The sequence below is a fragment of the Scyliorhinus canicula genome, chromosome 8 (genome assembly GCF_902713615.1).
Source record: "Scyliorhinus canicula chromosome 8, sScyCan1.1, whole genome shotgun sequence".
Classification (NCBI taxonomy): Eukaryota; Metazoa; Chordata; class Chondrichthyes; order Carcharhiniformes; family Scyliorhinidae; genus Scyliorhinus; species Scyliorhinus canicula.
In genome coordinates this window covers 157376015-157388495 of record NC_052153.1, presented here as the reverse complement: position 1 = coordinate 157388495, position 12481 = coordinate 157376015, and the positions used below count along the sequence as shown (strand labels likewise).

The following is a 12481-nucleotide window of genomic DNA, read 5'->3' as shown; positions in this document are numbered from 1 at the left end:
TTGTGTCCTCCTTAGTGAAGACAAATCCAAAGTAATGGTTCAACTGGTCTGCCATCTCTCTGTTGCCCATTATGAATTCACCTGATTCTAACTGTCTTCACCAGTCTTTTTCTCTTCACATATCTATAGAAACTTTTGCATAGTTTTATGCTTTCTGCAAGCTTTCTCTCTCATTCAATTTTTGCCTTTCCGAATTAAACCCTTTGTTCTCCTCTGCTGAATTTTAAATTTCTCCCAGTCCTCGGACTTCCTGATTTTCCTGGCCAAATTTACATACCTCTGTGGCTTTAATGCTATTTCTAATTAGTTGTGTTAGCCATGGTTGAGCCACCTTTCCTGTCTTACTCTTGTGCCAGACAGGGACGTACCACTGTTGAAGTTCATCCTTGTGTTCTTTAAATGTCTGCCATTGCCTATCCACCGTCAACCACTTAAGTATCCTTTGCCAAGGGCAGCATGGTGGCGCAGTGATTAGCACTGCTGCCTACGGCGCCGAGGTACCAGGTTCAATCCCGGCTCTGGGTTACTGTCCGTATGGAGTTTGCACATTCTCCCCATGTTTGCGTGGGTTTCGCGCCCACAACCCAAAGATGAGCAGGGCAGGTGGATTGGCCACGCTAAATTTCCCCTAAATTGGAAAAAATGAATTGGGTACTCTGATCGTTTGCCAGCTTATCCTTTATCTTGCAGACCTGATGCAATTTCAATGCTGGTAATGACGTTTAGCAGATCACTGTTTAATTTGAGACATAGTTTTTTTAAATTGCATTAATGCTATTAATAAAGTAGATGGGAAAGAAACTTTTTTTAGGTATATCGAGGATACGTTTTGAAAGCGTTCATAGGTTTTTTTACTTGCAGTTACTTTGTGTTTAACTTCCATTCCAAGAAAACAATGTGCATCAAGTACAGCTGATTTGTTTTCATCTCAGGGGCTGTAAACAGGATCAAAGAGATTATTGGTGAAGCATTAGCAAAAGAAGCCATCAAACAACCACTTCCACCTGTAGTGACATCTACTGCAAGGAGCAGTCCTATGACTGCACACAACTCTCCATACAACTCTTTGCCCCAGTTACAGCCAGGGGTATGTATGGTTAGGCAAACAGAATAATAGTCTGCGCTTGCTATATTGGTTAATATTTGTAAATTAAGCTGTGCATCAACAGACTTTATTAACGAATACTTGATCAAAACATAAATCTACTGTCTAATCATTTTAACGCTTTATCATGATGTGGCTGTGCTGAAGAAAAATTTTGCAATATTAGTCCAATGCCAGATTTACCAATGAAGATGTTTTAGAATTTAGATACTTTGTGCAAAATCCAATTCTGGCCAGGAGATTATGGCACATTCAATTGCATGCTTGCATGGAACTCTAAATTTAAATATTTAACGTCCATTGAAGGGAGAATCTCAAAATTAAGTTCCGTAATGTTTAAGAGATGTACAGGAGGTCTAACATAATTCCTGAGAATTTCCAGGTGTGACACGATACGGAACTTCGACTCTGCAATCCCACATACTCATTCTCAAGCGGGTTCTTAGTCTTTGTTGCTGCATAGTCAGTTCAGGTCTTGGGACCAGGTTTGTCTGAAATGAAAATATATTTACACTGGCATTGTGCATTATAAATCTGCCATTTATCAGGAGTTAAATTTGTATTTTTGATGCATTTTACAATTATGCTAAATGTGAAGGCCTTCGGTGGTGGACAATTAAATATCTTCCATATGGATACAAACAATCTCAATTCACCCTCAACACAATCAAATGTAAAGTAGAGCTTCCTCTGTCTTCCTGAAACATTGTGATCTGCACCAGATTCAGTGATAACTTACATTAAAAGTGCCATCTAATATAAAAGCTTTCACGGCAGTTCACAAGTGAATTATAAAACAAGATCTGACACAGATCTACATTAGAGATATCATTGCCAGATGACTGAAAGCATGGTCAAAAAGGTAGGTTTTAAGGAGTGTCTGATAGGTGTTGATATATTTGATATTTATGCTTCTGTAGATTGTTCACATTTTTAAAAACTGAAATATGGAGCATGTGCAATCAGAATTAATTAATTCAAATCATTTGATTAAATGTTAAAAGCAGTTATACTTCAAATTGAAATTGACGGTCAAGTTTCAATTTTTAGAATGGTTTTGTAATGTCTTTATGAATTAGCAACTTGCCTTGGCATGAGTACCTTTTCACTTAATCTGGTGTTTTGGATAGGGGTGTCCAACTCTTTCTATCCTTGTGTGCTACTCCGCTGCTTAGGGAGCTTGTGAGCTACAAAGTGAAATATTCAAATGAGAGGCAATCAACTTTAGCAATAGCACATAATGCTGGAAATATTCAGCAGGTCCATGTCCTCAGCAGATCAGGGAACATTAGGGCAGCAAGGTAGCATATTGGTTAGCACAGTTGCTTCACAGCTCCAGGATCCCAGGTTTGATTCCCGGCTTGGGTCACTGTCTGTGCGGAGTCTGCATGTTCGCCCCGTGTCTGCGTGTGTTTCCTCCGGGTGCTCCGGTTTCCTCCCACAGTCCAAAGACGTGCAGGTTAGGTGGATTGGCGATGATAAATTGCCCCTAGTGTCCAAAAAAAGTCAGGTGGGGTTACTGGATTACAGAGATGGGGTGGAGGCATGGGCTTAAGTAGGGTGCTCTTTCCAAGAGCTGGTGCAGACACTATGGGCCGAATGGCTTCATGTACTGTGAATTCTATCTGTAGAGAGAGAAAAACAAACTTTTATCCGAATTGAAAGAAGCTAAGGATTTAACAGTTTATAAGCAAGTAGGCTGATTAAGGGGCTGGTTTAGCACAGGGCTAAAGAGCTGGCTTTTAAAGCAGACCAAGGCATGCCAGCAGCACAGTTCAATTCCCGTACCAGCCTCCCCGAACAGGCGCCGGAATGTGGTGACTAGGGGCTTTTCACAGTAACTTCATTGAAGCCTACTTGTGACAATAAGTGATTTTAATTTCATTTTTTCATTTCAAGTGCAAAGTTAGGAAAAGAAGGATGATGGGGAGAAGAATGGGGGAGGAAAGAACAAGAACATTTGTACCTGGGTGGGGGACAAATGAGGTAATGCATTTTGGTACGTCGAACAAATGAGTAAAAAGGGATGAATATGTAACTAAGGGGGAAAAAAGAGGTGACAATGGGGCAAATTTTGTTTTAAAGTAGATTTAGAGGAGGTACAAATGGCAATAGAGAATTTTCCCAGTACCTGCATCTACTCTCTGGAAAAATGGGAGCATTAGTTACGATTTGAAGTTTTTGAAATCAGAGTTGAATTGGGAGGTTTTAGTTCTTAATGGGAAATGAGGTGCTGTTTCCTCTGATGAGCTTGATTGAAACAAGGTAGTTGTCTGCGTGGAGGGTAGAATAAAATTGAGTTACTAGTTGGCATTGTTTAAGAAATTTGGTACTTGTATTCAAATGAAAAACCTGGCTTTTTGGTAAAACAAGTTCATGCACCAAATCTGGACTGGGCAATATATTGTTTAACCTATTTGATTATATACTTGTTGTGAGATGTTAGCAAATCTTTTAATGTTTTGTCCAAGTTGGTGTTTCTTTATTGCTTTAAGTTTTCCATCTTAATTTGTTGCTCTTGAAAACTAGTGCAACTCTAATATAATCCAGCTAGGAGAGTACAGTAAAATGAAGTGATTGTTTCTCTGACTGCTGTCAGCATTGCCCTATGTTTGGCTAACTGGAGTGGTGACCTAAGAAGTACCCTTCACCACTTACGTTGACTGTTGCTTCGCTTTCTGGCGGGCAGTATTATTTGGCACATTATTGTGCATTGTAATCTTTATAGATGCCCCTCAGTAAATTTGAAGTTTTTGCCAAAAAATAATGTGTATTTAAAAAAATTATTATGCTGTTTAATGGTTTCAACTTGGTTTATCTTAACTAAAATCAAAGTTAATTTTAGATACTTTTGACATGTATTGTAGTTAAATGTATTTGATGAGTTTATTATTGTGTGCTGAAATGCATTTTTGCTTTTCTTTAAAGATGCATTTTGTTCAGGATAAAATCTTTGTGGGTCTAGAACATACTCCTCCAAATTTCAATGCAAAAGAAAAAGTGGAGGGCCCAGGAGGATCTTTTCTGCACCACATACAAAATGAAACAGGAGCTAAAGTTCACCTCCGAGGTAAAGGGTCAGAGTTCATTGAGCCAACGTCTGGAAGGGAGGCATTTGAACCTATGTATATTTATATCACGTAAGTCTATATTTTTAACGTAAAATTATAAATAGAAAATTACTAATAGCAACTTTTAGGGAAAAATGCATTGCAGTTTATCATTAATATTATACTGCATTTTACTGGTACAGTAGCATTTAAATATTACAGAATGTAGAAGGAATGTTGTTTCCAGTAGTACATTTGTCGCCGAGGTGAATGCAGCTTGGCTGTAAAGTTCTGCAAATATCTCTAGATCCCTGCTGAAAAGTCAGTGGAAGATTAGTGGAATTCCTAGGCAATTAGCCTGAATGATTTCCCCATTCTGTTTTCTGCACTCCTCTCAGAGCAGGACATGGATAAATTGTGGTGTCTTTGTGCTACTCTTAAGACTAGGGATTGAATCTAGAAACTTCTTGATTTATTACCTCAATACAACGTCTCACAATTTACTGTCCTTTGGTTACTGTCTTTTGGTGGCGAAGTTAAACCGAGGCTTTACTTGCTTATTTATGTAGATGTTAAAAGATCATCTCACCATTTCAAATAAAGCAAAGAGCTTTCCTGCTGGCATGGCTAACCTTCACCTCACAATTAATGCCACCAAAACTATTACCTGGTCATTTATCTAATTACTGTTTTGAGGGTCTTGTGCATAAAATTGGCTAATGTATTTGCCTGCAAAATAAAATTGAGCACACTTCAACTGTTATTTATTAGTTGTGAAGAGCTTTATACCATTCTGAGGATATGTATCACAAAATATTTCTTGCCTTGTCAACAACCATTGGTGAGCTTTATTTACTATAAACATAGAAACTATAAACCTTTTTGGTCACTAAGAGCAATTTATCATGGCCAATCCACCTAAACATGTACATAACGCAACTGCAACACCTTAAGTAGTAATGAAGCTGCCTGTTTCCTCTACTGAAATTGTAAGCTCAAACTTAAGAAAAAAATATTTAATATCCTTCGTAAGTTACTCTTTACATGGCCATATTTTTTTGTTTCTACAGTCATCCTAAGCCAGAAGGTTTGGCATCAGCAAAAACACTTTGTGAAAACTTGTTGCAGACAGTGAGTAGACCTGATCTGGTAGACACTCAGATTGACTGAGATACGATGAAGTTTACTTTTATTGCAAGAGAAATTGTAAATTTGTTGGTTGTATTTTATGCCATTGTTGGTGACCACCTTGATAAGTCGAAGTATTTAAAGTGGCAATATGGCAATTTTTTGAAGTGTGCATGGCTCTTCTGTTTACAGACCAGGCTCCCTCTGATTGAGGTACAAGATGGCAATATGCAATATTCTTTATTCCCTAGCACTCTACACCATAAGGACTTTTCTTGTAGGGTGATGAACATCCATTAAATTACAAATTGCCACTTAAAATAAGCCCAGGAATAGTTCAGATAAGAATGGGGTCCTTTACTATTGCACTGTATCAGATCCATACCCCACTGGTGCTTTCACCTTCTGTTAGGACGTGACATCTATGCTCCTACTATAAATTGGTATATAATGCATTTTCCAGAAATACAGCAGGTAGATTCCATATTCAGTCCTTAGTAAATATGACAATCAGTCTTAACTGAGTGGGATTATTGAGTTGGCTTTAACATGCATCAGTTAAGAAAGAGGCAAATCTTTTTGACTTTCTACTCCTAATTGTAATCTGTAAACCTTTATGTAGCTGCACGTGTGACGGATGAGGACACGATTGGTGGTCATGGCTGTGAAAGTCCCACAATCAAAACCTGCTCACTTTTGAAGCTCCCAATTTAAGAATGAATGCCTGTGTGACTTAACGGAAAGCTACTGCTCTCTGTGGCGCTTTTGCCTTGTATGCCATTTCTTTCAGAGTAAAGTGAGAAAGAAATCGAAGATTTAAAAAAATACACTCGCGTGACTGAAGTATTTTGCACAATACAGTTTTGTAAGGTCTTGTGCTAGCTGAATGGCATTAGGTGAGATCTAATTGGGCAATGGAGCATTGATCACCTACCTATTTTGATTGTTAAGATATGGAGCAAGCTGACAGTGTCAGACTCTAGTCATGTTAAAGAGCGGAATCCAGCCGCTTAGGGAAGTTGAAGAATCGACAAAAAAGCTTCAAGAATACCAAATTGAAATTAATTTTAAATGAGACTTTATAAATTATATTGAAGTGATTGGGAATGGTGTTAGATTTAATCATAAGCTGCTATATTGTACAATCTTGCATGCAGAATGATATGCAAAGAAATTGTGCATTTAGATAACTTTTCATGACCTCAGGAGATCACAAAAGTGCTTTACAGCCAATTAAGTATTTTTTCTAGTGCAGTCAGAAAACAATACAATACAAAACAATCCAAGCCTGTACCGGTCATGATATCACCCTTGGCCAAAACCCTCAGCACTTCCTAGTGTCGTATCCTCCTATACCCATCCTGTCCATGTATTTGTCGAGATGCCATTTGAACGCCATTAATATATCTGCTTCCACAATCTCCCCTGCCAGTGTGTTCCAGGCCCTCACCACTCTCTGTGTAAAAATAACCTGCCTCGCACATCTCCTCTCAACTTTGCCCCACGGACAATAAACCTAAGCCCCCTGGTGACTGACCCCTCCACCCTGGGAAAGAGTGCTCGCCCATCCACTCTATCCATTCCCCTCATAATCTTGCAGACCTCTATCAGGTCACCCCTCAACCTCCATCGTTTGAATGAAAATAGGCGAGTCTGTTCAGCCTGTCCGCATAACTATCACCCTCCAGACCAGGCAACATACTGGTAAACCTCCTCTGCACCCTCTCCAAAGCCTCCACATCCTTCTGGTAGTGTGCCGACCAGAATTGTGCGTAATCTTCCAAGTGCGGCAGTACCAACGTTCTTAACAACTAATGCATGATTTGCCAGTTTTTAAACTCGATGCCCTGTCCAATGAAGGCAAGCATTCCATATGCTTCTTGACTTGTGTTGCCACTTTCAAAGATCAATGGACCTGCATACCCAGATCTGTCTGACTTTCTATTTCCCAAGAGTTATGCCATTTACGGGATATTTCCCCTCTATGTTTGACCTACCAAAATGCATTACCCCACATTTGTCTGGATTAAACTCCATTTGCCATTTCTCTGCCCAAGACTCCAATCTATCTATGTCCTGCTGTATCCTCTGACAATCCTCAACACTATTTGCAACTCCACCAACCTGGGTGTCATCCGTGAACTTACTAATGAGACCAGCTATGTTTTCCTCTAAATCGTTTAACTATACTACAAATAACAGGCCCCAGCAAAGATCCCTGTGGAACACCACTAGTCACAACCTTCCATTCAGAAAAACACCCTTCTACTGCTACCCTTTGCCTTCTGTGACCGAGCCAGTTCTGTATCCATCTTGCCCCATCACCTCTGATGCCATGATACTTCACCTTTTGTACCAATCTGCCATGAGGCACCTAGTCAAAAGCTTTACTTAAATCCACTTAAACAGCATCCAGGATGTTCTTTCTGTAAATTTTGATTAACAGGCATTCACACCTGTCAGCCAGGTGCGAGTAAGATCAGTCTGAGAGATCGGAGACTGCTTTTAAACAGTTCCTTGTTTTTCCTTTGCTTGCTTCTGTTTTTTATGTGCGCTTCCATTACGTGCCTCAATATGTTTTTCTATATTAAAAACATTATATAAGGGCATGTTATCGTTTAATGTTAATTAATCTTTTCACTGAGCACTTGTTGACTTGATGAAGGTGTAGTTTTCACTTTGGATGTGATTTAAAAATTAGATTTGAAATTAAAAGAAGAACAATGGACAACATTTCATTCCATTCCCTTTTAAACTATGTAGTTTACCATAACAGATTTCTTTCAGTATTTCAATAAAACAATCTTATGAATAATTGGCTTGCCAATTAAATACGATTGTCTATTCATGCATACAGTAAACACCTCTATTGTGAGCTGGACCACAGGGTGACTGGGCTGATTATACGTGAGTGGAAGAGGTGAATGAAGCCACTTTATTAATAGAGAATTGTGATGTTAGTACCATCTTGCCTTCTGAATAAATTATACTCTGGCAGTGTTTGTAATTAGCGATGTATATACAATGTCAGATAATAAGATGTATGTTCTGACATTAAGTCTAGATTATTAGTTTACAAACTGAAATAATTACATAATGCTCATTTTTGAATATTGTCTCTTCTTTTAATAAGGTATATGCAGAATATTCTAGATACCAAAGCCAAATTCCATCAGGAATGGGTCCACCATCAGGTATCCTTCTGAAGTGATGTGAACTTTGAGAAACACAATATTAAAGCCATATATTTTACTTGTTATTACAACTTAGCTTGGAGGGTTGTGGGTCTGGAGGAGATTACAAGAGGTAGGAAGGGGTGAGGCCATGTAATGATTTGTAAACAACGATGGGAATTCTAAAATCAGAAGTTGCTTGAACGGAAGTCAATGAAATAGGTGTAGATTAGGAAATGGAAGGGTGGGAGAAACTCAGGAAAATTGCAATCACCAGGGAAGTGGTCCTGAGAAAATTGTTGAGTCTGTGGGCTGACAAATCCCCAGGTCTAGATAGACTTCACCCTAAGCTTGGGCAGCACGGTGGCATAGTGGTTAGCACTCTGGCTTCACAGCACTAGGGTCCCAGGTTCCATTCCTGCTTGGTTCGCTGTCTGTGGAGTCTGCACGTTCTCCCCGTGTGTGCATGGGTTTCCTCCGTGTGCTCTGGTTTCCTCCCACAGTCCAAAGATGTGCAGGTTAGGTGGATTGGCCACGCCAAATTGCCCTTGGGTTAGATGGGGTTGCAGGGTTACAGGGATAGGGTGGAGGTGTGGTGTTAAGTAGGGTGGTCTTTCCAAGAGCCGGTGCAGACTCAGTGGGCCAAATGGCCTCCTTCTGCACTGTAAATTCTATGAAGGTCTTAAAATAAGTGGCTAATGAGATAGCTGTCACATTGGTTTTAATTTTCCAAATTCTTCCTAGATTTCCTAGGGGAAGGTTCCATTAGAGTAAAAAAGATTTTTATCTTGCAGATGGTGGATAGGCTTTGGGTAGCTGCAAGATGAGTTAGTAGCTGCAAAATTCCCAGTCTCTAACCTACTTTTCTAGGTTACCATTCCACTTCTAAGCCCAGGTCTGAATCTTGCCCAGGTTTTGCTGCTTCTGGACGCGAGATGCTTCAATATCTAATGATCCATAACATGGTAACACAGTGGTTAGCACTGTTGCTTCACAGCGCCAGTGACCCGGATTCGATTCCCGGCTTGGGTCACTGTGCGGTGTCTGCATGTACTCCCCGTGACTGAGAGTTTTCTCTGGGTGATCCGGTTTCCCCCACAAGTCCCGAAAGAGTCCCGAAAGGCGTGCTTGTTAGGTGAATTGAACATTCTGAATTCTCCCTCAGTGTACCCGAACAGGCGCGTAGTGTGTCGACTAGGGGATTTTCACAGTAACTTCATTGCAATGCTGATGTAAGTCGTCTTGTGGCACTAATAAAGGTTATTATTACAAAGATTATCTATTGCAATCATAGGGAACATGCCCACTTCTGATTTAATGATGGGGAGAAGGTCATTGATGAAGCAGCTCACGATGGTTGAGCTGAGAACACTACCCTGTGGTACTCATGCAATGATGTCCTGGGACTGAACCTCCAACAATCACAACCATTTTCATTTGTATTATGTATACTCCAGAGTTTCCCCCCTGATTCCCATTGACTTCAATTTTGCTTGGGTCTTTGATACCACACTTAGTCAAAAGCTGCCTTAATGTCAAGGGCAGTTACTCTCACCTCACTAGTTCAGCTCTTTTGTCCATGTTTGGAGCAAGGCTGTACTGAGGTCAGGAGCCGGGTGGATCCAGTGGAACAAAACTGAACATTAATGAGCAGGTAATTGTAACATGTGTCAATTGAAAACACTGTCAGCAACACCATCCATGACTTTGCTGATGGTTGAGAGTAAACTAGTGGGGCAGTAATCAGCTGGATTGGATTTGTTGTGCTTTTATGAACTGGACATTGCCGGGCAATTTTCCACATTGTCAGGTAGAGGCCACTGTTGTAGCTGCACAGGGACAGCTTGGCTCGGTTGTGGCTAGCTCTGGAACACAGGTGTTCACTATTGGAGTATCACACTTGGGAGTATAGTGTTGAATTCTGGTCGCCACATGACCAGAAGGATGTGGAGGCTTTAGAGAGGGTGCAGAAGAGATTTACCAGGATGCTGCCTGGTATGGAGGGCATTAGCTATGAGGAGAGGTTGAATAAACTCGGTTTGTTCTTACTGGAACGACGGAGGTTGAGGGGCGACCTGATAGAGGTCTACAAATTTATGAGGGGCATAGACAGAGTGGATAGTCAGAGGCTTTTTCCAGGGTAGAGGGGTCAATTACTAGAGGGCATAGGTTTAAGGTGCGAGGGGCAAGGTTTAGAGGAGATGTACGAGGCAAGTTTTTTTTTTTATATACACACAGGGTAGTGGGTGCCTGTAACTCGCTGCCAGAGGAGGTGGTGGAAGCAGGGGCGATCGTGACGTTTAAGGGGCATCTTGACAAATACATAAATAGGATGGGAATAGAGGGATACGGACTCTGGAAATGTAGAAGATTTTAGTTTAGACAGGCAATATGGCCGGTGCAGGCTTGGAGGGTTGAAGGGCCTGTTCCTGTGCTGTATTTTTCTTTCTTCGTTACCAAAATTTTCTCAGAGCCCATAGCGTTTGCTTATCTGGTGCTATCAGCCATTTCTTGCTATCATGGCATGAATCTTATGGCTGAAAACCAGTATCTGTGATGCTTGGGATCTCCGGAGGAGGCGCAGCTGGATCATACACCTGCTGCTTCTGGTTGAAGGTGGTTGCAAATACTTCAGCTGTGCAGTTTTCATCCCAACAGGTTTATGCTGGAGGTTTTACTCCACAATGAGCTTTTTCCAACCCTACTTTGGCCCAACAGCAGAACATTTTGTTTTCTTCTCCCTCAGATTCATCCTAGATGATTTCCCTTGAATGCCTTTTTCAAGGTTCAAAATACAGGGGATGGTGGGAGAATTTGCCCTTGAAATCCCCCCAAAAAGACCTTGAAAAATCAGCGAAAAATGACTGATGTCGCTGTACGTGGGAGGGACAGAATTTAAGGAGCTGCTCCTCAATTGCATATTCTAATTCTCTCCTGCTCGCTATTTCAGCTGTTCCAATCAAAAGTTTCCGGCCACTCTTTGATTTGATTTATTGTCACATGTACCAAAGTGCAGTGAAAAGTAATTTGCTGCTCCACCAGAGACAGAATCTATAATTGGAGGAGCAGCTAGGGAAGGAGGGAGGGAACTTGTGATTTGAGGAGCTGGAGTAGATATTTTAGCACTTCCTGCTGCAGTCAGGAAGGAGACTGGATGATGCACCGTCGCCAATCACGTTTGAGAGGAGCCTGTATTGAGGGGAGGTGAAAAATGGGAGAAAATTAGTGCTGGTTATGGGAGGTTTGGAGTCTGCGTCTGTGGTCTCCATGAAGGAGCAACTGTTTAGTGGAAGGGACCCCATAAATGGGTTGCTATCTGGTAACGAGCATCAATCTGTGAAAAAGCTCTTGAGGATGGTTGCTCTGGAAAATTGAGCTTGGTTGCTCTGGAAAATTGAGCTATTTTGTGGTCATCTGAAAAAAAAAATAATGAAAATTGCTTATTGTCACAAGTAGGCTTCAAATGAAGTTACTGTGAAAAGCCCCATCTGTAATCTGAATGAATAGTAATGTACTTTAATGCAGTGGCACATGATTCATACCTCTAAAGAACTCGGGTGGGCAATGGTCTGGTGTTCCAAATGGGATGTGAATGTTCTTTCAGTGACTAAGCAGAGCTCCAAAGGCTTCCTTCTGCGTTCCCACAAATCAACTCTGAAATATGAACAGGAAAGCTTTTATAAAAAGAGAAAAGTAAATTGTAGCATTATGATCTCTTAGAGCTATTTTCTATTTGTGTTCCTCTGTTGTTTTCAATTTTATTCGAGTGATTCTCCCTAATCAGTTCCATTTAAGAATATAACACCTGTCCTTTATTTTTGTTATGGGTACAAAGCCACAATTAATCTTCCTTTGGCCCATCTGATCAGTGCCTCTTAAGTACGGAGATCATGCAAGGAGGTGCCTTAACTTGGAACAATCACTAAAAATGTGAATTAAACCATTTGTTATCAGATGATTAGCTTGGTTCTGCAGCATTGACTTGTGTGCGTTCCTCTTGCTGCATATTTGGACTTTTGGAACTT

The 12481-nt window shown here is 40.6% G+C and overlaps 1 protein-coding gene across 1 annotated transcript in view; it reads left to right on the top strand.

Annotated features, from left to right (window-relative positions):
- LOC119970622 (KH homology domain-containing protein 4-like) overlaps positions 1-12481 on the top strand; it is a 56243-nt gene that overhangs the window by 17366 nt on the left and 26396 nt on the right. The window contains 4 exon segments of the mRNA XM_038805540.1: positions 933-1087; positions 4034-4245; positions 5226-5286; positions 8417-8477. Coding sequence (XP_038661468.1) covers positions 933-1087; positions 4034-4245; positions 5226-5286; positions 8417-8477 — 489 coding nt within the window.